This window comes from Saccopteryx leptura, chromosome 10 (genome assembly GCF_036850995.1).
Source record: "Saccopteryx leptura isolate mSacLep1 chromosome 10, mSacLep1_pri_phased_curated, whole genome shotgun sequence".
Classification (NCBI taxonomy): Eukaryota; Metazoa; Chordata; class Mammalia; order Chiroptera; family Emballonuridae; genus Saccopteryx; species Saccopteryx leptura.
The window spans coordinates 13,537,402-13,563,551 of record NC_089512.1 but is presented as its reverse complement, the minus strand read 5'-3'; the positions used below and the strand labels follow the sequence as shown (position 1 = coordinate 13,563,551).

Sequence of the window (26,150 nt, the reverse complement as noted above, 5' to 3'; positions counted from 1 at the left end):
AGAGCTTTAAAAACGACTGATGTTGCGTCTGCCACCCAGAGATACTAATAATATCTTCAAACTAGAATGCGCCCTGGGCACGAGGAGTTAGTTCTAAAAGTTCCCCATGTGATCCTAACGCGCAGTCCAAGGCAAAGAACCACGGAGGAGCCCTGCAGGAGTCCCCATGCTGTAACCCCAACCGGAGCTCCAAGGGTTAAGCAGGCGCCTGTTGGGGTGGCGGGAGAGCCCGGGAAGGGAGAGGGGATCTGGGGTGAGAGGCGTGGCTCCGGGCGGGGGTGGGGCCGGGAGAGAAAAGGCCGGAGCGGCTTGCTGGCGGTGGCCCTGGGGGCTCCGCCGCTGCTGTTGTCAAGCGGAAACGCCGTCTCTTTTCAAAACAAAGAGGAGACGGGAGGTGTGTGCGCCGCGCGGGGCTGAGAGCTCCGCGGATTGGCCCGGCCGGCCGGTTGAACGCTGATGGAGGGAAGCCTAGGGGGCGGCCTTGTCTCACGGTCCGACGGCCGCCGGCTACCTCTGCAGACTACGCTGGCCATGGAGGAACTGCAGGAACGCGTGCGGAAGACCCTGGACTTGCTGACCCCGCTGGAGCTGAAAAACTTCCGCGCCTGCCTCAAGAAGGTGGACGAGGAGCCGCGCATGAGCCAGCTGCGGCTGGAGCTGGAGGGCAGCAACATCCCCGGGCTGGCCCAGCTCCTCGCCAAGTACTACCCGCCGGGCGCCGCGCCGCGCGTCCTCAGCAAGGTGCTGCGGCAGCTGCCCCGCACCGACCTGCTGCCGCTCTGGCAGAGCGACTCCGCCGCCGCCGCCCGCCTGGGTGAGCGCAGAGACGGCCCCACCGCCCGGGACCCCCGGGCTGGGGGCGCTGGCGGGGGGGAAGGCCCTCGGTGTGCGCGCGGGGTTTGGTCCCACGGACCCCGGGCTGGGAACGCTGGCGGGAGGGGTCCTCGGTGTGCGCGGGGTTTGGCTCCGCCGCCCGGGGATTCCCGGGCCGGGCCAGTCCCGTCCCGAAGGGCATCTCTGCGCCCAGATGAGCCTCGGGAAGCGGGATCCGCGCCTGGAGCGTGGCGAGCACCAAGGGAACAATTGAACCTGCGGCGGAACATGGGAGGGAGTTCGGGGATAGCGGACAAGATAGTCGCCATTTCCAGGCTAGGGAGATCCGAGTGTCCACTTAAAGAGGAGCGTTCTTTTGCGGTGAGCTGGGAAATCGGATCGACTCAGCAAGCCTGAGAGGCATTTATAACAATTACCTCCAAGTGATTGTGATGTGGCATGGTTTTAAATGATACGGAGAGCAACCCATTGTTGCAACCGCCCTGCCATATCACCAGTGGCTGTTTGGGGGAGGTTTCCTTCTCACACACCGTTAGCCCGTTTGCCATAAATCTGGGAAGATGTGGCCTAGTATCAAGAAATGCAGTATGGAACAGGTTGAGGGAGCTTAGCCTGCATCCCCACCACAATTTAATAAGTGAATGTGTGTATAACATGTGAGTGAATGTGGGGAGAGAGAGAGAAAGAGGCACTTACATGCGAGGCTTTGAGGTGGACACTAACGTGTACTTGCAAGTGGCCTGTCGCTGATTTTTGTAGGTAGGTTATGGATGAGAACTGGAATTGCCCATAGACAGGGCCCCTTTTGATTCTTCCTTTCTTTACTGCACCTGCACAGCAAGCCTTCTGTTGTCCCTCCGCCCGCTCAGTTGTTTACCTAGAGCACTCTTATCACCCCCAGTAGACTGTGAGTCACTTGCTGTTGGCAAAGTGGTTTTTTTTTTCCTTTCTCAGAATCATCCAAACTACACAATGTCATGGCTGCTACACACTGTAGGCCAATCCATATTTGAATTGCATGCTAAGATATTACATTGAATAAAAGAGTTAAATAAGGTCTATTTCCTTTACTTTATCTTGTTTTTTGTATTTATTGATTTTAGAGGGGGGTGGAGGCTGGGGGCTGGGAAGCATTAACCTGTAGTTAATGCTTCTCATATGTGTCTTGACCAGGCAAGACCAGGGTTTCGAACCAGTGACCTCAGCATTCCAGGTTGGTGCTTTATCCACTGCGCCACCACAGGTCACGCTACTTCACGTTCTGTTGATTGATGTCTTGGTCTCCTCGTCAGGAAGTGCATGTGCATAATGTTATTTAGTCCTTGTCCTTTTAATCTCTGACTTGGGCGTTTTTTGCTCCGGATCCTGACGGCGGTCTAAGGGAGTTTTGGCTAAGGTATCCAGCCTCATGTCTTCGGGAGGGTGTGTTTCTAATCCAAGGAACCCGTTCTAAAGTGAGGTTGAAGCCTCCTGGACCCAAAAAAGTAAGAAGCAATTGAAGTTCTTGGGGACAGCTTGATTAAAAAGGAAAAAAAAAATAATAATGCTCTTTTTCTGTTCTCTTTCCATGAAAGTTCATTCAGCGATCCCCAAAAAAATTCTAAAGAGAAGCTATGACTGTGTGGACAGTGATTTGGTAAATATCTTGACTCTTACTCCAACACTACACACTGTGGTTAGTTAGTCAAGTTAGTATTTAGCCACCGTTTGAACATTGTGGGTGCTGCTCCTGTTCAGAATGACTACCCGTGTGGTTGTCTCACGTGGTCAGATCGCACTGCTGTTATAACAGTAAAAGCTGCACATTCGGCAGTGAAAACCACTGTGCATGCGTGAACCAAACCCCTCCCTGTTTCTATCTCCATTGTACAGAAGGTGAGACACTGGAGATAAAACAATGTTTGCCTGGTCTTAGGGTGTCTTTCCCTTTCTCTTTCTTTCTTTTTAGTTTTATTATGGATATTTGAAACATATGCTAAAATAGAAAGACTAGAAAAATGAATCCTTCAAACTTCAGCCCTGTATACTTACCATCTTTCCACAATTAGCAACATAATGGCCAGTCTCCTTCCTGTCTGCTTCCCTCTCCCAACTATTTTAAAGGAAATCCAGATATCCTGTCATCTACATATAAGTTATTTTAGTAGGTATCTCTGAGAAAGACTTTTTATTCCCCCAAAATAGAACCATCATACCCTTATACTACCTAAAAACAAACTCCTAAAACTTGGCAGAGATGCAGTCAGCGTTCGAGTTCTTGACTGGTTCCTATGTCTTTAACAGTTGGTTTGTTTGAATCACAACTCTGGTCTACACGATTATTTTTGACTGTCTCTTAAGATTCTTCATTTACACTGCTTCTTTCATTTTCTAGTTGTTTATTTGTTGAAGAAACCAGGTTATTTGTCCTGTACAATGTCCCACATTCCGGATTTTGATGACTGGAAACCTGGGTTGTCATCTGCCACTTTCCTCTTTCTGCCCTGTCCCTTAAATTGGCAGTGATGTGTCGGGGTTTTCTGAGATTGGCTGTATTAGTCCAGGTCTGAGAACGGTGTTTGAAAGAATTCTAATTCAAGCCATGCCTCCCCGCAGAGCTGGTAAGAGAGGCAGGCCCTTAATGTTGTGCTCCTGACCTGAACTGGGAAACCTTGCCATTAATCCCAGAAGAAACTCATCGTTTCATATTCGGTCATCCCCCGAAGAACTCGGGTTGGAACTGCGCGGGTGCACTTACACAGGGAGTTTTCAGTTAACCGGTGCAGTTCCAACTCGCCTTGTTCAAGGGTCAAGTGGCAGTTGGGAACCCAGGTATGCAGACAGCTGACTATAGCTATAGGTGGATTTTCCACCTATAAATGTTGACGGGTGGGTGTCCTTAACCCCAGCGATGTTCAAGGGTCAGCTGTCTACGGTACATTTGGCTTTCTGAATGTGGTTTGGTTTAAATAGTCTTTCTTGGCTTTGCTGGCTAACAGGACCATTATGACCTGAGTGGCAGGCGGCAGGCTTTCCTCATGTGTGTGAAGAAGAACAGGCCAGGGGCTGACCAGGATGTCCTGCTCATGGAGCATTGGCTTGGCCAGTGCCAGTTTGAATATATGTCGTGCACCGACCCTGACAAAAAGGTAACAACAACAAAAATGAAAAATTGTGGCTTGGATATTATAATTTTTTTTTTTTTTAAGAGGGAAAAAGAGGGTTCTATACCTGGCAAGAACCAGGATAACCGGCTTAGCAGTGATCTGTTTGTAACCTTAAGTGTGTGATCCCCCAGCTCCCCTTCCAGTCAAGCAGGACCTCTCGGGTTTTAGTCTTAGCTAGGGCTGTGTAGTTGAAGAGGAAAAGGAAACTCAAGTAGGTATCCTAGGGCCTAGGTCCCCAACCTTTATTGAGCCACGGGCCGGTTTAATGTCAGAAAATATTTTCACAGACCGACCTTTAGGGTGGGACGGATAAATGTATCATGTGACCGAGCCAAGCGTCAAGAGTGAGTCTTAGATGGATATAACAGAGGGAATCTGGTCATTTTTTAAAAATAAAACATCGTTCAGACTTAAATATAAATAAAACGGAAATAATGTAAGTTATTTATTCTTTCTCTGCGGACCGGTACCAAATGGCCCACAGACCGGTACCGGTCCGCGGCCTGGGGGTTGGGGACCATTGTCCTAGGCAACATGGGCAAAGAAACCCCAGGACGGAACTGTGAGTCTAGAGTGAACACGGTCCAGGGCATCTGGGAGAAGGGAGGCCCGGGGCAACCACTTGGGGAGGCCAGCAGGGGGCCAGCTAGAGGGATTCCAGCAGCACTGCAGCCCACCCGCTTTCAGAAGCCCTGGTGGGACTTCCTCGTGTAAGGAACCATGTGGAGGGTTAGGGAGAGGGTCGCTAGGAGTCCTGGATAGAATTGCATTGTGACTTGACTAGATGACACAGAAAAAATAAGATTGGTGAGCAGTGTGGGCTGGGTGGGAACTCCATTTTGATCTCTCTGATCCTAGCTCAGTCATGGCCTAGAACTGCTGGTATTTGGGGACAGTGACATAAGGAAGCTCTTCAAGATCCCAGGAGTCACCGCTAGGAACATCAAGGAGCTGCACAGCAGAAGGGCTGTGAACGCAGTGTGGACTGCCTGAGTTGGAATCCTGACTCTTACAAGTTGTGTTACCTTAAATCTGGTTCTCATCTTAAGGTGGTCTGTCCTGCAGAGGACATCTGGTAATGTCTGGAGACACTATTTGTTGTCACAATTGGAGTTACTAACGGCATCCAGTGGGTAGAAGCCAGGGATGCTGGTCAGCATCCTACAATGCTCAGGACAGCCCCCCAGAGCAAAGACTGATTTGGCCCCAAATGTCAATGGTACTATAGTTTTAGAAACCCTGCCTTAAATTAATGACTATACTTCCTTATCACTACCATGGGGGTAATGACAGTAAATTACCTTGGTAGGCAACTGTGAGGATGAAATGAGCTTCTATATATTAAAGTTATCAGAATAGTAGCTGGCTTATAGTTAAGTGCTCAGTAAATTTCGATTTTATTATTATTTCAACACTAAAAACAGACTCCTTTATTTTCCCCAAGGATTGTGCCAGAATCTCTTCCATATGACATGATTTCTAGTCAAGTCCCTCCTGTTCAGAGTGAGGAAGGAGGGGCAGCCCTCCCCCCAGAAGGAAGAAAAGGAAAGAGTGCAAGGGAAAGGAACCTGCAGGGGTAACTGAGTCAGCCCGTTTTAAATGAACTACAGTAATTTATGAAAGGTAGCCTGGAGCTGGTTATAAAACAAAGCAAGGAGAACAAGACTTGGCCCTGGCCGGTTGGCTCAGTGGTAGAGCGTTGGCCTGGCGTGCAGAAGTCCCGGGTTCGATTCCCGGCCAGGGCACACAGGAGAGGCGCCCATCTGCTTCTCCACCCCTCCCCCTTTCCTTCCTCTCTGTCTCTCTCTTCCCCTCCCGCAGCCGAGGCTCCATTGGAGCAAAAGATGGCCCGGGCGCTGGGGATGGCTCCTTGGCCTCTGCCCCAGGCGTTGGAGTGGCTCTGGTTGCGACAGAGCAACGCCCCCTGGTGGGTGTGCCGGGTGGATCCCGGTCGGGCGCATGCGGGAGTCTGTCTGACTGCCTTCCCGTTTCCAGCTTCAGAAAAATACAAAAAAAAAACAACAACCAAGAACAGGACTTGTACACAGCTGAGACCCGTGGTCTGGAAACCCCTTACCCCATGGAAACTTACCCTCCCCTCCAGAAGTCAGGAGAGTGATGTATACGAAGGGACCCGAGCCCCTTGCATGAAAACCCGTGTTCTGTAAAAGGTATATAAGATGTAAGAAATCTAACTTCGGGGAGCACATGGTTGGCTGCCTCTTTTGGGGTCGCGCTGCCCCGCCGGCTAAATAAATCCTACTTCCTTCTTCAAATTGGGCGTTTTTGTCCTCCTTTGACTCCTGCAATAAGAGGGCAGATATTGCTAATGCTCTTTTGCTTTCTTCTCCCAAAGGTCTGGGAATAGCCTCTTTTGCTACATCCCTGCAGCATTTATTTATAAATATTTAGTAACCCTACTGGCAAAAGTATTCCGCTGTTCCTTCCAAGTTTCATTTTCTAGTTCATTAGTTTGGTTGAACATCTTTTGGCCTTTTTTCCTACTGGATTTTCTTTTTCTTATGCTGTGGTTATTTTCCTGTACACTCTTTATTTGTTAAATATATTGCTAATATTTTTCTCCTACCCTGTGATTTGCCTTTTGACTTTTTGTCCTAAGTCATAAGGATGTCTTTTAATTTTTGTGAGTAAACTGTTCAATCTTTCTGTTTGTTGGCTCTTGGTTTTACGTCTTTTTTTTTTTTTTGGTTTTATGTCTTGATTAAATCCCATGCCTTTCCAATTAAGGAAAAAAATTAATTTATTTTTTATTTTTATTTATTTATTTATTTTTACAGAGTTAGAGAGAGGGATAGACAGGGACAGACAGACAGGAACGGAGAGATGAGAAGCATCAATCATTAGTTTTTCATTGCTCGTTGCAACACCTTAGTTGTTCATTGATTGCTTCTCATATGTGCCTTGACTGCGGGTCTTCAGCAGATGGAGTAATCCCTTGCTCGAGCCAGCAACCTTGGGTCCAAGCTGGTGAGCTTTTGCTCAAACCAGATGAGCCCGCGCTCAAGCTGGCTACCTGGGGTCTCAAACCTGGGTCCTCCGCATCCCAGTCTGACGCTCTATCCACTGCGCCACCGACTGGTCAGGCAAGAAAAAAAATTTTTTTTGTAACAGTGTGGCGTAAGAAGTCTAACTTTATTTGCAAATGGATAGTCATTTGTCTCAACATTTATTGAATGATACATCCTTCCCTAGATATTTGAAATTCCACTTATCATAAACTACATTCCTATATGTAGTACTTGAAATGATTTCTGGATTCTAAAATAGTCCATTCATATATTTGATTATAGTTATGCCAGTATTATCAGGATTTTTTTGTTGTTTTTTTTTCCTTTTTGAGGAGGGGAGATATGAGACAGACTCCCACATGTGCCCCGACTGGGATCCACCCAGCAACTCCGGTATGGGTTATATGCAGGAATCAACTGAGCTATTTTTAGTGCCTGAGGCTCATGTGCTGGGACTAGCTGAACTATCCTCTGTGCCCAGGCTACACTCAGACCAGTCCAGCCGCTGGCTGCGAGAGGGAAAGAGGGAGACAAGGGGGAGAGGCAGGGGAAGGGAAGCAGATGGTCACTTCTCTTGTGTGCCCTGACCAGGAATCAAAACTGGGACTTCTATGCCAGGCTGACTGATGCTCTATCCACTGAGCCAACTGGCCAGGGCCCACTGTTGTTTTTTTAACCATGACTCTGTAGTACATTTTGATGTCTGATAGGACCTGTCCCCGCTCATTATTTTTTTTTCTTCTGAGCGTGCTTGGTATTCTTGAGAATGTTCTGTTCTATATGGCCTAGAAAATCATCTGGTTAAGTTCTACAGAAATCCTTTGGGATTTTGATTAACATGACATTAAATTGAGATTAATTTGGAATGAATTAGCAAATTAATACCATGACTCACGTTACGTAGAAGCATCGGCACATCATAGTTTATGTTACCTCTTCATCAAAGTCTTTATTTTTTCTTTTTACCAAAGATTTTTTTATTTTATTTTATTTTTATTTTTTTTACAGAGACAGAGAGAGAGTCAGAGAGAGGGATAGATAGGGACAGACAGACAGGAACGGAGAGAGATGAGAAGCATCAATCATCAGTTTTTTGTTGCGACACCTTAGTTGTTCATTGATTGCTTTCTCACATGTGCCTTGACCGCAGGCCTTCAGCAGACCGAGTAACCCCTTGTACAAGCCAGCGACCTTGAGTCTAAGCTGATGAGCTTTGCTCAAACCACATGAGCCCACACTCAGGCTGGCGACCTTGGAGTCTTGAACCTGGGTCCTCCACATCCCAGTCCGATGCTCTATTTACTGCGCCACCGCCTGGTCAGGCTTACCAAAGATTTTAAGATTTATTTATTGTTTATTATCTAGGTAACGTATATTCCTTGTTAGGGTTTTTTCGAGGTATTTTAGTTTTGTTGTAACCACGAATGGGATCCCCTTTTCCGCTATGTGGCTTAAATGATTATATTATATATATTGTATATTATATATATAAAATATAACATATATAACAATATATAATTATTGCTGGGTGATTGGGGAAATAGATCTGTGTAAGTTAATTTTATACCCAGTCAACTCGATGATTTCCAATTCTAATAGTTTTCTAGATGATTTATTTTATATTTCTAGATAATCATATTGTCCATCTATAATAAGTTCTAGCTCTTTGTTTCCAATAATTAAACTTCATTCAGTTTTTACTTCGCTTCCTTGAGATGGGTAGGATCTTTACCGCACGGATGAGAGTCGTGATCGCAGCCACCTGTGGGTGGATTTTGATGTCATCTGCTGCTGGACTCTGGCAGGTGTGTGTTACTGGCTGGACTCCTCTGTTCCCTTTGACTGTGACCTTAGTAAGCGTATTGATTTGATAAAAAATAATAAGCTTTATATATTAAAATAAGTTAATGATGAGAACTAAATACATGAACCCTTTGGGGAGCTACAGTTCTGTTGTATTTTGTGGTAGACAATCGGAAATGTCCTAATTTTGTCAGACCAGAACCAGTAGCACGAGAAGAAATCAGAGTTCTAAGAGCAGCCGAAAGGAAGAGGCAAGTGATGCATATTTCATGCTCCGTTAGAGACGTAGGTGTGTCTGTGTATCATCTTATTGGGTCCCCTTAGTAAAGGGGCCACCTCTGGCATTTCTGGTCCCCCCATCCCCGCCTTCAGTTCTTTTAAAGACATTATCCTCTTTTACAGGAGTTACGTGATAAACTAACATCGTTTCGTGATGGATTAAATGAAATTAAAGATCAGATTAGCTGTTGCCTTGTCACTCTTATGGCCCATGGAGAAAAGGGCTTTATTAAAGTAAACGGTGATGACAGAGTCAGCCTGGAAGACATTTTTGAAATGTTTAATAATAAAAATTGTCCAGCGCTTCACAAGAAACCAAAGATCTTTATAATCCAGGCCTGCAGAGGAGGTAAGTGGAGACTTCTTTGGAATAGTCATGTTTTTTTAGGGAATTCTCAGAACTAAGGATAGAGAGAAGAAAAATAAGTAAGTTTGAAGATATATACGTGTAAATAATATATTTTAAATTAGAGGACCCTTAGCTGATGTAGCTCTAGCCGTGAAGTATACTAGGGACTTTGAGCTGGGAGGGAAGGGTGAAATTGGAAATCTTGCCTGAGATAGACCTGCTAACTTGAGCTGAGGAACAGTCCAACTCGCTGACCTCATGAGGTAGATCTGGGAGCTGCAGATTCTGAGGTGTGTGTAATTTCCACGGGTGTCCCACCATCCGTGTGACTGCAGGTGTCTGCAGGACTAACCTCCGATCAGCTTTTTTTTTCTTTTGTATTTTTCTGAAGCTGGAAACGGGGAGATACAGTCAGACAGACTCCCGCATGCGCCCGACCGGGATCCACCCGGCACGCCCACCAGGGGCGAAGCTCTGCCCACCAGGGGGCGATGCTCTGCCCCTCCGGGGCGTCGCTCTGCCACGACCAGAGCCACTCTAGAGCCTGGGGCAGAGGCTAAGGAGCCATCCCCAGCGCCCGGGCCATCTTTGCTCCAATGGAGCCTTTGCTGCGGGAGGGGAAGAGAGAGACAGAGAGGAAGGGGGGGGGTGGAGAAGCAAATGGGCGCCTCCCCTATGTGCCCTGGCCGGGAATCGAACCCGGGTCCCCCGCATGCCAGGCCGACGCTCTACCGCTGAGCCAACCGGCCAGGGCAGCTTTTTGTGGTTATATTTCTCTCATGGGGATAGAAGCTTGTGACAACTTTTTATTAAGGGTGCCTGGTGTCAGCGATGGATTATTTTAGTTTGTCTCTTTATTCCTCAAAAAAAAACAACAACACAAAAAACAACAGAGAAAAGAGATAATGGTGTTGAAACAGACGATGAACCCATGGACTCAGATGACATATCAGAGAAGGGGAGGCTGCCCACATTCAGTGATTATTTCATCGTGTATCCTACCCAGCCAGGTAAGGCCGTGAAGGTAGATGATGGTGAAATAGACGTTGTGCCAGAGTTTTGGTTATTCCTAATGATTTTAAAACTCTTAAAAAAAAAAAAAAATGAACTGTGCTTTTCAAATTGATGTTTCAAAGGAGAAATTTTTGTTAACTCCATCTCCCTTCAGAAAATGGCTCCTGCTTTCAGAAATGGCGGGTTGGCACCCTTAGCAAAGTGCCACAAATAAATAACATCGTTGGCTCTCACGTGAGAATGGTGTTGGCCCAAAAGTTAGCTCTGCCACTTGCTGTCCTTGAGACCTTCAGTATTTTTCAACCTCTTAAAATGTCAGTTTCTTCATGTAAAATGAGAATAAAATTTACTTATGTCATTAGGATATTATGTACATTAAATTATGTAATGCAGGTGTTGTGCTGAGTATAACAATTGACATAACAAATACCAAAAAATTAGCTACTGTTATTACTAGTATATTTTGCTAATAACATTGTCATTATTACTAATAAGTTAAAGTCCAGAAGAATCTTCTGTGCTGAAGGGGTGGATTAGACAGGAAAATGTAAAGAAGATAGAGGTGCATTGTCAAGAATATTTAGCTGTTTTTATCATGAAAGTCAAAATACAACGTTAGTGAGGCAATGGAAGCGAAGGAAGTAAGGGCAGCGATGGAGGAAGAAACACCATGAATGGTGAGACAATCACAGTGTCCCCCATTAACATTAGATATAAGATTCCACTCCTTGGTTACTTACCCAAGAGGGATGAAAGCCTATGCCCTCAGAGTCATTTGCACATGAATGTTTGTAGCAGCTTTATTTGAAATAGTCAAAAACTCTTAACCCCAATGACTCAACAGGTGAATGGACAAGCAACTCATGGTATATCCTACTTCAAATACTCCTCAGGTTAAAAAGAAATGGGCTCCTGATACGTGCTACAACATAGCTGAAGCTCAGAATAGTTGTGCTGACTGAAAGAAACCAGATACAGTGTATCCTGTAGGAGTCTGTGTTTATAAAATTGTAGAAGGTGCAAACCAATGTATTCGTGGGGACAGTGGAGTGGGAGAGACGAGTTGCAAAGGGAAACGAGTACACTGTGTGTGTGTGTGTGGGGGGGGGGTGAGTTCTTTATCTTTATTGTAGTGATGGTTTCACTGAAGTTTACATATGTCAAACTTATTAGCCCTGGCTGGTTGGCTCAGCGGTAGAGCGTCGGCCTGGCGTGCGGGGGACCCGGGTTCGATTCCTGGCCAGGGCACATAGGAGAAGCGCCCATTTGCTTCTCCACCCCGCCCCCCTCCTTCCTCTCTCTCTCTCTCTCTCTCTCTTCCCCTCCCGCAGCCAAGGCTCCATTGGAGCAAAGATGGTCCGGGCACTGGGGCTGGCTCCTTGGCCTCTGCCCCAGGCGCTAGAATGGCTCTGGTCGCTGCAGAGCGACACCCCGGAGGGGCAGAGCATCGCCCCCTGGTGGGCAGATCGTCGCCCCTGGTGGGCGTACGGGGTGGATCCTGGTCGGGCGCATGCGGGAGTCTGTCTGTCTCTCCCCGTTTCCAGCTTCAGAAAAATACAAAAGAAAAAAAATTAAATAAAATAAAAAATGCATATTAAGAGTATGCCCTATTGAGAGGTTTTGTGTTCTTTATGATAAATCCCCTGGGAGTCTCAGGAGAGTGCCCGGGTCTGTTATGGCCCCAGACACACTTTCTGTATTCTCAATTCAAAGCCATTTTCTAGCCTGACCAGGCGGTAGCACAGTTGATAGAGCGTCAGCCTGGGTCGTAGAGGGTCCAGGTTCAAAACCCCAAACTTGCTGGCTTGAGTGTGGGATCATAGACATGACCCCATGGCTGCTGGCTTGAGCCCAAGGTCGCTGGCTTGAGCAAGGGGTCACTCGGTCTGCTGTAACCTCCAAGTCAAGGCACATATGAGAAAGCAATCAATGAACAAACAACTAAGTTGCCACAATGAAGAATTGATGCTTCTCATCTCTCTCCCTTCCTGCCTGTCTCTGTCTCTCTGTCTCCCATTTTAAAAAAAGCCATTTTTCTAGGCTTTAACTGTGGGCACAAGAACAAGTAGAGCAAGTGGAGGAGGAAAATGGACGAAATGTTTTTGTTTTAATTTGTAGATCACGTTGCTTTACGGCACCCCCGCACTGGCTCTGTGATGATCGCAGCCATGACTGAAGTCTTTAGAGAATGTGGAAATAAGTGGCACCTCGCCGACTTTTTCACTAAAGTAAGTAAATTCCAAGGGACCTTGTGCTTCACTCGCTATAAAGATAATGCACTTGATGAGAAAGTTTTCATGACAAGATTGGCCTTAGCCATGCAAACAAGATCAATACTGAAAAGCTGCTTGAAAAAAATGGGCTGGTTGTGGGTTTAGAGGACCGCGGCAGCGAAGTTCAGAAGACACGGCTGAGCGGGATGCCGAGGAGAACTCATAGTGACTCCTATTCATCGGTAATGTGAGTGAGTGGGCTATTAAGTGAGCTTTGATGTTCCTGTTTGCTCTGATGTCTTGATCTGGCTTTGGCCTGACTCAGTTGCCCTAGGCAAGGGAAGCACTTGAGAACTTCTTTAAAGGCTAACACTGGCTGGCATGTGCTTCTTCCCCCCCCCCCCCCCCAGCTGGTAGCCCATGGTCAGTGTTCACTGAATGAAAGAGTGGCCAAGAATTGTAGCAGATTTATACGTGAACTGTAGTTTGGACAATGGCCCGATTTATAGTGGTTTATCATCAGGTTAGAAGAGTAATTTTCTTCTGAATCTGAAATTTTTATACCCAAAGAGATTTAATTAGAAAAATTTGTGGCCAGGACAGTGGCTCAGTGGATAGATCGTTGGCCTAGTGTATGGATGTCTCGGGTTCGATTCCTGGTTAGGGCACACGGGAGAAGCGACCATCTGCTTCTCTTCCCACCTCTGTCCCTCTTCCCCCTCCCACAGCCAGTAGCTCGATTGGTTAGAGTGTGGCCCTGGGCGCTAAGGCATAGCTCAGCTGGTCCGAGCCCATCAGCCTCAGGTGCTTAAAAAGGCTTGGTACTCGAACATTGGCCCCAGACAGGGGTTGCTGGGTGGATGTTGGTCAAGGTGCATGTGGTAGTCTATCTCTCTATCTCCCCTCCTCTCACCTAAAAAGTAATAAATAAAAGATAAAGAGAAGGAGGGAAAGGAAGGAAAGGAGGGGAGGGAGGGAGGGAGGAAGGAAAGGAAAGGAGGAAGGAAAGGAAAGGAGGAAGGAAGGGAAGGTTGTCAAGGAGCACAGGAATAGCAATAGTAGCATTCATTGCATGGCTCACTGTACACATTTCTGTTCTCTGTGCTTCCCAGATATTAATCTATTTAATCTCCAACACCCCTCAGGCAAGTATTGGGATTGGCTTCCGCTCTCACAGATGGAGAGCCAGTAAGGGCAGAGCTGGCTTTCCAGCCCAGGGCAAGTGCTATGTTTATGCCCTAATCACAGTTACGTAATAATCACTCCTCACCTCCCCAAGGGATGGTATCTATTTTATTTTTATTACTTTTTAAAATATTGTTAATACTTGATATATGGTGCTTAACAGCTTTCTAAAAAATGTTTTTTGTTTACCTCATTTAGGTAAGCTTTTGAGAAAAAATACTAAAGGGAGGAACTACAGACAGTTTTGATGGTCATTCCAACCATATTCCCAGACCTCTCCTATGGCTCAGTTTCTCTGTAGAATAGTTTCTCAGGAATATGCCATAATGAAGACAAATTTATTTATTTATTTAAGACTATTCAATTTTTAGAGAGGAGAGAGAGAGAGAGAAAGAGAGAAAGAAAGAGAGAAAGGGGGGAGGAGCAGGAAGCATCAATTCCCATATGTGCCTTGACCAGGCAAGCCCAGGGTTTCGAACGGGGACCTCAGTGTTCCAGGTCTATGCTTTATCCACTGCGCCACCACAGGTCAGGCCCCTACTGAAGAGAGTTTTAACGAACTGGAAAGACAAATCCATTTTAGCTTAATGCTAAATGAAAAACTTTGCCAAACAATGTTTATTAAGATTTGATTGACCAGCCTCCATTGTTAAAGCACTTGCTGAGTCGACGCCGGTGAGAAAAGGTCTAGAAATGAGCATAAGGCGACCTTTGCATTAAAGGCACTTCCAGCTTAGCTAGCAGAACGACAGGTGTGCTCACCGTCACCCCTGGAATTGTACAGCTGTTGGAAGCTTTGGACATAAGGTAATCCCATGCTTTCATTTTGCCATGAGTACCAAGGCTCAGAAAGGGTTACTACCTGGCCTGGTATTACCCAGGGACAAGCTTGAGACCGAACCCAGGTCTGGGAACTCTTCCGTCCAGCTATCCGTCCATCTAATAGGGCTCTGTTCCAAGCACTTGTTGGAACATCTCCTTACAGTGACGCCGGCGTGTTTTCCTGGTGGGGTCAGAATCCTGCCCTCTCATCCTGTGGGGTTTACTGAAAGGCTTCTTGCTCTGGGCTTTACTTGCTTGTGGATAGTTTGTGCTTTTCTCTTCCAGGTGAATAACAGAGTGGTGCACACTGAGTATCGTCTCCACGAGGAACCAATCAAAGTATCGCTTGTAACGGAATCAACTCTAACCCGATTCGTGTACTTCTGACATTAGGAAGATTTAGAAAATAAGGACTGCTTTAAAACGGACTTCGTCAAGAACTGTGAGGCTTTGTAGCACAGTACGGTTATCATTCCGCATTATTTCTGTCACTAGCTGTATTTCTCTTTCTTTTGTAGATGTATATTGTTTTTCTAAGATTTTACTCTGCTTATTTGGAATTTGTAAATCACTTGACTTTTTTTTTACGAATTTTTTTTAAACTGTTACTGAAACGTGGAAGTCCAGCTGAATGTGCAAACTGTTTTTATCATGTGTTTCCCTTGCTGATTACCCCTCCTCTCCACTCTGTTTCTTGGCTTAGTTTTCAAGAACTGCTTTTCTCTGGTTCACCTCATTTCCCCGTATTGTTCTCTGCAGCCAGATTGATCTCTTTTTATAAAAGATTTGTTGGCTTTAGAGAGAGGAGAGAGAGAGAAAGTGGGGGAAGAGCGGGAAGCATCACCTTATAGTAGTTGCTTCTCTTATGTGCCTTGACCAGGTAAGCCAGGGCTTTGAACTGGCGACCTCAGCATTCCAGGTGGACGCTCTGTCCACTGCGCCACCACTGGTCAGGCTCCAGGTTGATCTCCTTTTCGACTCCATAAGCCATCGTCCAGTCTTAGCTAGGTATCTTTGCTTGTACTTGGTGACCTTGATGCCGTCCTGTTTTCACCCCCACCCATGCTCCAGCGTCCTCCTTCCAGCCTCGGTCCCTTTGAACTGCTGGCTTCTGCCGGGAACACTGTTCCACGCCATGTAGGTAAGTCCTAGCTGTCCTTCTGGGTTTGGTTCGAGCATCACTTGCACAGGAAGGCTTTCTGCAGCCCCTCGTTTACAGCCAGCCCTTGCCAGGGCTCAGAGACCTGGTGCTTTTCTTCCGTAGCATTTACCACTACTGCACTTAAATGACTGGTGAGTGGCCCTTGTCTCTCCATTCAGTCGTAAGCTCCAAGACGCAGAAGCCGTGTGTCTTACTCATAACTGGACCCCAGCTTCCGTCCTTGCCTAAGACACAGAGAAGCCCTGTGATGAATACTTAGTGAGTGGCTGATCTCTGTTCATTATTTTATCCATTCCTCAGACCTTGCCTCATTACCTCATTAGCCACCTGCTATCATCCCCACCTCTTTGGATGCCCCATGGTCACTTTAAATGAACAAGTTGGAAGTTAACCTGGTTCCCCTAAATCTCCCCTAAAACCCACCGCATTGTTAATAACCCTTTGTCCCCTCCCTGCCTGCAGAAATACTCGGTTCCCTAAGGAGAACATTCCAAGTCCTCTGTCAGGCCCTAAGCCACACTACCTGTGTACTGCCTGTTTGTTCTGGGCCGTGGACATTCCGGGTGACCTGCCATCCCCTCCGCCGTTCCCTCCCAGACAGGGCCTTTTTGACTGAACACTCAGAGATGTTTCCTAGTTCACGCTCCCCTTTCTGCCTGAAGCGCCCTTCGTTCTGACAGCGTGCTTCCTCTACACCCCACGTTCTTTGGGGTACAATTTGTGTCCCAACCCACTACCCAGACAACCTGTATGTAAACCAGTGTTTTCCGAGTAATAACCTGTGGATGAAGTATGCGTTTTCATTGTAATCATGTTCAAACTTTGTGTAATGTGGATTGTGTTTGGACTTTGGTTTCTCCATCTGTGTAAAAGGGGGTTTGGCTCAGCTGACAGAACTCATCCGCCGGACCTCAGTGAACTTGGACTCCTTAGAGAACTTGCTCATGAACGTCCTGCAGATGTGACCATTCCTAAACCCAGAAGTTCAGGATGGGCCTGTGTGAGAGAATGTTGTGGAGACGGACTGAAGCAACTCAGAATTCCCAGGCCTGTCTCCATTTCAGGGATAACTGTGTCTTTTTTGGTTAATGTGATTTCCTAAGTGTACATACCAGTGATTTCATTTTTAAACCTTCAAATTCTGATATTTGATACATACTTTTGATTTTTATATGGACCACGAAAACATCTCCTTGATTTATAAAATATGTACAATACATCAAGTGGGTCTTTGCATTTACTTGAATCTATGGGATTTCCAGGCACGGTGACTCCTTCCGGGGAGATGGCAGAAGCTGAATTATCAACATCTCTTATTTCCTGGGAAAGGTTAAGGGACTCGTTCATAGTCAGTTAGCAGGTGGGATTCCAAAATGAAGTAGCACAAAAGATACAAAGTGTGAAGTGATCGAGGAAAGTTGTACAAAACGCTTTTGGTGGACAGAAGGGACCGTACCGTTTAACTGAGGGAATGAGAGCTTTGGAACAAGGGGGGAGAGGGATTTGGAACATTGGTCAGGACATCACAGGAAGGCTCATGGGGAGGACGGTAGGACAAGAAGGTGTCAGGCAAACAGGTGAAGAGGAGCAAGAAGGGAGTCTGGTTAGAAAGGGGGGAGGGGAGACGCTCCAGATGAACTTGACTCCTGGAGCCAGCTAGGTGTCCCGTATTCTCTCAGTTTCAAATCAGAACAGGACTCTGAGCCATCCAATGCCACGTGAAATGCAGTCCAAAAAACTACGGTCCCTAGCACAATTTTATATTTGAAAACAAATTTTAAGCTCGGTTTTTATTTAGTTTTTAAGCACAAACCCCAGAAACCAAAGTTTGCGAAAGGCAGGCAGGCTCTGAGATTTTTGTTCATCAGAAGTGGGCTTGAAGGAAAATAAAAACTGATGGAAGCCATGGCTGGGAAGTTCAGTGGGTAGCAGTGGTTTTCAACTTTTTTACACTTGGGGTGAAAATAGAATTGTTTCAGAGATGACTATGGCAGAAATCGCCCAGAGCATAAGCGAATTTGACTAAGATCATTGGGTCTATAATCTTCATGGTTAACTCTTTCGTCTGGCACGAAATTTTTGGCAGACCGGTCCACCAACCAGTGGTTGAAAAACACTGGGTTGGAGCATTGTCCCCACAGGCCAAGGTTTGATCCCCAGTCAGGACACATAAAAAATGAACCACTGGATGCATAAATAAGTAGAACAAATCGATGTTTCCCTCCTTTCTCTAAAATAAAAATAAGTAAAATGATGGAGAGGCCCTGGCTGGCTAACGCAGTCGGTTGGAGACTCTGGAAACACCAAGGTAGTGGGTTCCATCCCCGATCAGGGCACACCGGGAAGTGACCGGTGAATGCACAACTAAGTGGAACCACAGATGAATGCTTCCTCCTTTCACCCTTCCTCTCTGTCGCTCCAAAAATAAATTTAAGAAAGTTGACCAATATAAACAGTTGATGGAGAAACTTGTGCAGAGGACCCGGAGGCTGCAGGAGGGGGAGGACACTGGCTGGGAGCCACAACCATCTTTGGAGGAGCGCCTCAGGCAAGGGCTGCTCACGGGATCTTACTATCACTCCAGTACATTTTCCATCTCTGGGTTTTTCTCATTTCCTTGCCAGGAATTTCCACCAGGCAGATCAGTCGTCAAGAACGACGTTATTTTGTGCAACCAGGACAGTGCAATGTCCTGGTTGTTAATGATGATGAAAGGATTCTTTAGACCACGGTGTGTAGGTGAGAGAGCTGCTGAGATGGTTTCGGAGTGTCGCAGAAGTCCCTGCAGAGCCGTCCTGCAGTGACATAAAACTTAAACACCAGCCATTCAGCTTCCATATAGCTATTTTTTATTTTTATTTTTTACAGAGACAGAGAGTGAGTCAGAGAGAGGGATAGATAGGGACAGACAGACATGAACGGAGAGAGATGAGAAGCATCAATCATTAGTTTTTCATTGCGCGTTGCAACACCTTAGTTGTTCATTGATTGCTTTCTCATATGTGCCTTGACTGCGGGCCTTCAGCAGACTGAGTAACCCCTTGCTGGAGCCAGCGACCTTGGGTTCAAGCTGGTGGGCTTTTGCTCAAACCAGATGAGCCCGCGCTCAAGCTGGTGACCACGGGGTCTCGAACCTGGGTCCTCTGCATCCCAGTCCCGACGCTCTATCCATTGCGCCACCGCCTGGTCAGGCCATATAGCTATTTTTGAGTCTTCCTTTTTGTAAGAGCAAACTGTCTCCAGATATTTTCAGCAGTTTCTAAATATGCTGAAAGCCATGGACCCTAACTCCTCCTGTGTCAGCTTTGTTTAAAAGCAGTGGGGCCCTGGCTGGTTGGCTCAGCAGTAGACCATCAGCCAGGCGTGTGGAAGTTCCAGGTTAGATTCCTGGCCAGGGCACACAGGAGAAGCGCCCATCTGCTTCTCCACCCCTCCCCCTCTCCTTCCTCTCCATCTCTCTCTTCCCCTCCAGAAGCCAATGCTCCATTGGAGCAAAGTTGGCTGGGTGTTGAGGATGGCTCCATGGCCTCCGCCTCAGGCACTAGTATGGCTCCAGGTTGCAACTGAACAGCGCCCCTGGTGGGCATGCCCGGTGGATCCCGGTGGGGCACATGTGGGAGTCTGACTGCCCTCCCGCTTCTCACTTCAGAAAAATACAAAAAAAAAAAAAAGCAGTGGTGTTTTGTTTCAGGTTAAGAGCAACCTGTGTCCCTCATAGAGAATTTTAGACACTTAAAAACGAGGTAAAGCCTGACCTGTGGTGGCGCAGTGGATAAAGCATCGACCTGGAACCCTGAGTCATGGGTCCAAGACCCTGGGCTTGCCTGGTGAAGGCACAAATGGGAGTTGGTGCTTCCTGCTCCTCTCCCTGCTTCTCTCTTTCTCTCCCCTCTCTAAAATGAATAAAAATAAAATCTTTAAAGAAAAAAAGTGACCGGGATATAAAGTACAGCATAGGGAAAATAGTCAATATTTTTTTAAAAAAAAAAAGAGGTAAAAACACATCCTGTTTCTGTATTTGTATATAGGTGGTTCTCACCCTGGCTGAACATTCAAATGATCTTGGGAGTTATTTTTAAAAACCAGATTTTCTTGGTTTGAGGTTAGGCATGTTTCAAAGCTCTGCAAGTGATTCTAAGTGCAGCCAGGGTTAAAATGTTCGCACAATTAATAATCTAGCGATAATTATCTTTTAAGGTATAGGGTTTCAATTTTTAAAAAAATAATTGCACTCATCCTTTAATTCCCTTTCGTACCCTAGAGTTTTAATTATTCTTAATGGGTGTATAGAATTGTACCGACGGGACAAATTTATATTAACTAATCTATTGATGGATATTACAAGTTTTTATGCCCCCCCCAAATTCTCACGCAACTGTGCATGCAGTCTTATCCTGCTTTTTCCCATAAATGAACTTTAGAATCTGAATTGCTTACTGCTAAACCGTCCTTCAAAAACAAAAAAAGAAAATTAATCCTGCAGCTTTTGTTCATCAAGCACTTAAACCTGCGGGGTTCAGCACTCCTCCCACGTACGGAACCTGTGGCTCTGGGGAGGGATCCGCTCATGTTCACAGGTCAGTAAAAGGCTGGCGAAGAGCTCGAACCCTAGGCCGGGATTTCCGCAGCAGCGCTGAAAGCGCGGGACGTCGCCGCCGCCCCGAACCCCAGAGTCGCTCACAGCCCAGTCAGGGCGCCCCACGTGCTGCGCCCGCAGAGCCCGCGCCCGCGCCCGGCGCCGTCAGCCCGCCTCCCGGAAGGAGAAGGCCCGCCCCTTACGCGCTCCTCTGGATCCGCCCTTTTTCCGCCCGGCTTTGATTGTCATTGGCTGCCTCCGGGGTATATAAATACGTCATTTCCGCCCGTCTGTCTTTTCCGCGCTACCCAGATAGGGGTCCATACGGCGTTGTTCTCAGTGAGTATCCTGTGAGATTCCCTGCGGCCCCCAGGGTCTCATGAACCGCTTTCATGCTCAAACGAGGGTTGCGAAGAGATTGCGAGGACTGGCGATGAGCCCCTGCGGATGGAGCGGATCTGGCTGGGCGTGGTGCGCACCGCCTGGGCCTGGCGGCCCGCACGTGGCCGTGTTGGGCCCGTGGGTTCCCACAATGCCGCGGCGCGGTCGGAGGTCGCGCTCGAGCCCAGGCACAGGCCCGGGTTGCGATCCGAGCTCCTGGTGGGCGCAGGTTCAGAAAGCGGGGGCAGTACACCGTGCTGCGGTCGCTTGGGACCCCGACACTAAGGCAGTGAATCGAGAGGCCCAGGCGCCGCCTAACACCATCGACGTGGGCTAATTATCTGGCTATTCTCCCATCTCCACACTACTCTCAGCAAGATTAGCTGCGGGCACGTGTGCAGCATAGTCTATTCAGTGGTGTCTCATCCCGCTGGACTGTAAGCTGGGCTGCATTTAAGTAAAAAGCTGCTTGACTGCAGTAATTAGAATACACCCGTTCCCCTAGCCTACTTAAGTCGCCGGAATGAAAAGGAGTACGTTGTTCACTACTGTTTTTCAGGTTCCCACGTAACTTCCAAGGAAACTTTCACAATGTCCGGAGCCCTTGATGTCCTGCAAATGAAGGAGGAGGATGTCCTCAAATTCCTTGCAGCAGGAACCCACTTAGGTGGCACCAACCTTGACTTCCAGATGGAACAGTACATCTACAAAAGGAAAAGTGATGGTCGGTCATTGCTTTTTTACCTTTTCCTTTTTACTTACTTATTTTTTTTGCAGTTCCAGCTTTAAGAACAAATTTTGATTCTTATATTCTGAAGGGTAGTGCTGGATGAAGTAATTTCTAAGTCTGCTTTGGAGGGCTCTCTAATAAGTAATAAATCAAAGGAGAGATGGGAATAAACAGTTTGACCTGGGAGGTGTTGCAGCAAGAGCGTGGAAGGCATCGTGGTGGGAAAGCGGTTACTCGGCTTAGTGGTAGAGCCTGTGAAGGATTTAAGCCTGGGGGTGGCGTGCCGGAAAGCAGTTTGGGATTGTTTGGTATCTGGGCTGACAGGAAAGAGTGGTAAAAGACCAGAAAGCAGGTGACAGCTTACAGCAATGGCCTGATTGGTGGTGGTGGTGGGGGGTTACTGCACAGAATGAATGAGATGATGCAGTTGGCCTCCTGAGAAGGCTGCACACTATTAAAGCTCAGGGGAGGCCAGTCTTGGCCAGTGAACTTCTGAGTGTCGGAAGTGTGCTACATTGATGGCAGGACGTTCGCTAGCACCAGGAGAGCTTGCCTCTGTGACTGGAGTTTGATAGTACTCTCTGCCACATTCAGCTGTTTAGAAGGATGTCCGTTTGCAAGCCAAGCCAGGTCCGGTGCCTGAAGCCTCTCTTGTCACCTAGGCATCTACATCATTAACCTGAAGAGAACCTGGGAGAAACTTCTGCTGGCCGCTCGTGCCATTGTTGCCATTGAAAACCCCGCTGATGTCAGTGTCATATCGTCCAGGAACACTGGCCAGGTTTGTGGAACAGGATGCTTGGTTTTCATAATAAATAAAGCCTGTGGGCATGTTGGGATGTGTAGACGAGTATAAAAAAACCAACAGTAACCCATAATTTCACTATATAGAAATGTTGATTTGCTAATATTTGACATTTTCAACATATACCACTCAACACCAGACAGTGTGTGGAGCTCCGCTCTTCTGTCGTGTTTTCTTGTGCCACTAATAAGAAATGATGCTATTTAAATGGCTCGTCACATTTTAGTGGAGTCAGGTTTTTGTATTTAAATGAAGTGCCGGGGTCAGAGAAATTTTCATACCAGCTCCAAAGTTTTTCTGGAAGGTATTCTAAGTCTGAGACTAGTTCTTGTCTCATAAGCAAGAGTAGGAATCTTTAACATGAATGAAAAATAGCTTTTTAAAAATCGCCAGTGAGATGAAATGTCTTTTTTCTGTCCCGTTTCCATTACGACTATTCTTGTTCTGGGTGTGTTTGTGCTTTATGTAGGGTGGCTGTGAGGTAATTTGACCAGAGGCTGGAGGTGCTTACTGGTTACCAGGCACTTTGTATCTTTTGATTTAATTTTATAAACCTATGAGGATCTTGGAGGCACATGAGGAAATTGCCTGTCACTCACAAAGTGGCCTACTTGGCACCAGAACTTGGGCGGTGTGGGTCAGATCCTCCAGCAGCAAGGAAGCCCGTGGTCAGGGAGTCGGGGCAGGAATACGATTAGCATGTCTTCTTTGGCTCTAGTATTTTAAAGTACTTAACAGGTGACATGGAGGCCGAAGAATTCCTCTAATTTGATGCTTTCGGTTTTGAGGAAGGGGTATTTGGGGTTCTGAGGAGATCAGCTGCATTTGATTAGAGTGGTGGTCAGCCCGTTTACCCTGGAAGGGTTGCATGACTCCATCTCTGGAGCACAGCTAACTTCATGTTGATTCTGTTCAAGCGAGCCGTGCTGAAGTTTGCTGCTGCCACTGGCGCCACCCCCATTGCCGGCCGCTTCACTCCTGGAACCTTCACGAACCAGATCCAGGCGGCCTTCCGGGAGCCGCGGCTTCTGGTGGTGACCGACCCCCGGGCTGACCACCAGCCTCTCACGGAGGCGTCCTACGTTAACCTGCCTACCATTGCTCTGTGTAACACAGACTCTCCGCTGCGCTATGTGGACATTGCCATCCCTTGCAACAACAAGGTAACTGGCTTTTAATCTAAATTCGAAAGCATTGTGGATCTCGAGAGCGGGCGCTCCAGAAACGGGGCATTCCTCTGCACATTGTTAGAGCTTGGAGTTGAGGCCCTGGCGGCTGATGAACTCACAAGTGTAGGTAGTGTGCTACACGAGGGGCAAGTGTTTCGCTACAGCCACAAGGGTCTCGGGCCCAATGAGTGGAGTTTGATAGTAATTCTTGCTACAAATTTGGTTCGATTGTATGAGAGCTTTAAGGAGGAGTGAAAACACTGAAAAATGGTCTGTTTTCTTCTGCTTTTCTCCGTATTTCTTGCTCTACTTGGGCCTCAGGCATTGCTTGGCCTTTCTGTTTCACACCAGCTCCATGAATCCTGATATAAGATCCTAAAAAGGTGGGTTCAAGTCAGTCTAGTTTGTCACTGGTCTCAAAACCGTGGTTGTACATAAGAATCACTCAGATCAGAAAAAAAATGGTAACCAATGTCCAGGCGCTGATCTGCGGGGTATTTTGTTTTTGTTGCCTAGGGTGGAGGTTTGACAATGCAGAACTTTGTAAAATGTCAAGGTTCAGAACTGCTGATACATTGAACAGTGTTCCTTGTTTTTAAGCAAGGGGAGGGGGGATAGACTCTTGCATGTGCCCCTACGGGATCCACCTGGCAACTCCTCCCTCCCCCACCCTGTCTGGGGCCACTGCTCGAATCAGCTGAGCTATTCACAGTGCCTGGGTGCCGAACCCATGGAGCCACTGGCTCTTGGAGGGGAGGGGAAGAGAAGCAGATGGTTGTTTCTCATGTGTGCCCTGACTGGAGATTGAACCTGGGATGTTCCTACACTACGTCTGTGTTCTGTCCACTGAGCAAACAGGCCAGGGCCCAATCTTCCTTGTTATAAATACTTTTATACTAATAGAGATGTCTGTCCTTTTGGTAGCAAGAACGTAGATGATGTGTGAGGCAGGTTAGGTGGATTAGGGAGGTACTTGCTGTTCAGGGTTGACCAAGTGTCACTTTGTAATATCCTGGCCCTCCTGCAGGGGGCTCACTCAGTGGGTCTGATGTGGTGGATGCTGGCCCGGGAAGTACTGCGCATGCGTGGCACCATCTCTCGTGAGCACCCGTGGGAGGTCATGCCTGATCTCTACTTCTACAGAGATCCTGAAGAGGTAAGCGTCCTCCATGAGGGCTCATGGTTATTACATAAACGAATCGGACACCTTGGTCTCTGTTTCCTGGAAGCAAAATCTGTCAGATGTATACACTTTTTTTTTTTTTTTTTATAACCAGATTGAAAAGGAAGAACAGGCTGCTGCTGAAAAGGCCGTGACCAAGGAGGAATTTCAGGGTGAATGGACTGCACCAGCCCCCGAGTTCACAGCTGCTCAGCCTGAGGTCGCAGACTGGTCCGAGGGCGTGCAGGTGCCCTCCGTGCCCATTCAGCAGTTTCCTACTGGTATGTGGCGTGGTACGGGTGTGTCAGGCTGGTGGTGTGGGATGTCTCTTGAACGTAACTTGAAACATCTGCGTGGCCAGATGAAAAGGTTCTCCCCCAGTATGTTACAGCTGTGCTAAAAACGACAGGTTGGATTCAGGTGTATGTGAGCTGATCTGACCGTGGTCTGTCCTTGAAATGTGTGTCTGGTAGAATACAAGGGAGATTGCTGGGGGTGGCGAGGTGACAGAAAATACCCTGGAAACAGCTAATGGATGTTTTGTTTTCTTAGCAGAAGACTGGAGTGCTCAGCCCGCCACTGAAGACTGGTCTGCGGCCCCCACTGCTCAGGCCACGGAGTGGGTGGGAACAACCACCGAGTGGTCTTAACCTGTTCTTCCACGAATTCTTAGCAGAACGGAAATAAAGTTGATGGAAAATAAACAGTTTCTAAAAGTTGTGTCCATTTCTTTTTTTTTTTTCTTTTTTTTTACAGAGACAGAGTCAGAGAGAGGGATAGACAGGGACAGACAGACAGGAACGGAGAGATGAGAAGCATCAATCATTAGTTTTTCGTTATGCATTGGGACACTTTAGTTCATTGATTGCTTTCTCATATATGCCTTGACCGCGGGCCTTCAGCCGACCAAGTAACCCCTTGCTTGAGCCAGCAACCTTGGGTCCAAGCTGGCGACCTTGGTGTCTTGAACCTGGGTCCTTGGCATCCCAGTCCGATGCTCTGTCCACTGCGCCACCGCCTGGTCAGGGCTGTGTCCATTTCTTATTAACAGACCAAGACGCCAGGGTTACTCAGGTCTCTTGACACTGGTTTGGCCTCTAGCTCACTGGAGGTTAAGGGAGTTTCCCTGAGCTTGCCTTTTGTGTAAAGATCGTGTGGTCTGAAAACGTGAGCAGCTGCACATTAGTTGTTAACCCGAGAAATAACTTTTCCAAGGTTCTGATACTTGTGACTGACATTAACATCTGTATTGGTAAATCCAGATTTAAAGTAAATTGGTTTTCATTGACAGTCCTGTTTGCCAGTGTTGCTGGCGAATGGGGAACCTCTGGTATTGAAGACCCGTGTTGGACAAAGGGTTGGATATAGTCCTCAGGTCTGCAACCCCTGGAAGGGCCACACAGCCTTCTCCCGCTTAGAGAGCTCTGTCTGGGTCAGCTTTCCTGTGGGTTCTGGGAGGGTTATATAGAACAATTTCATGTCATGGTACAT

General features: G+C 47.2%; 2 protein-coding genes and 2 non-coding genes across 5 annotated transcripts; all 4 read left to right on the top strand.

The window, feature by feature from the left end:
- Positions 1 to 236: 236 nt before the first annotated feature.
- LOC136382231 (caspase-14-like) lies at positions 237 to 17,044 on the top strand. The gene is made up of 7 exons (XM_066351289.1): positions 237 to 814; positions 2,409 to 2,470; positions 3,813 to 3,962; positions 9,215 to 9,440; positions 10,334 to 10,450; positions 12,573 to 12,682; positions 14,960 to 17,044. The coding sequence occupies exons 1-7, from the start codon at positions 457 to 459 to the stop codon at positions 15,059 to 15,061; spliced, it is 1,125 nt and encodes a 374-aa protein (XP_066207386.1). The 5' UTR covers positions 237 to 456; the 3' UTR covers positions 15,062 to 17,044.
- A 3,662-nt stretch (positions 17,045 to 20,706) lies between these two features.
- On the top strand, positions 20,707 to 25,375 carry RPSA (ribosomal protein SA). Of its 2 annotated transcripts, none has more exons than XM_066351308.1 (7): positions 20,707 to 20,751; positions 21,353 to 21,517; positions 22,186 to 22,304; positions 23,246 to 23,491; positions 24,525 to 24,653; positions 24,775 to 24,940; positions 25,215 to 25,375. In XM_066351308.1, exons 2-7 carry the CDS (start codon positions 21,385 to 21,387, stop codon positions 25,307 to 25,309), a joined length of 888 nt encoding a protein of 295 aa, XP_066207405.1. In that variant the 5' UTR covers positions 20,707 to 20,751; positions 21,353 to 21,384; the 3' UTR covers positions 25,310 to 25,375. The 2 variants fall into 2 exon arrangements, with proteins under 2 accessions (XP_066207405.1, XP_066207404.1); XM_066351307.1 differs by having other exon boundaries at positions 25,212 to 25,375.
- Positions 21,967 to 22,115, top strand: LOC136382684 (small nucleolar RNA SNORA62/SNORA6 family). The gene has a single exon (XR_010747306.1). It is a non-coding gene; the product is annotated as a small nucleolar RNA SNORA62/SNORA6 family (small nucleolar RNA).
- On the top strand, positions 23,565 to 23,716 carry LOC136382683 (small nucleolar RNA SNORA62/SNORA6 family). Its single transcript, XR_010747305.1, has one exon. It is a non-coding gene; the product is annotated as a small nucleolar RNA SNORA62/SNORA6 family (small nucleolar RNA).
- Positions 25,376 to 26,150: the final 775 nt, after the last annotated feature.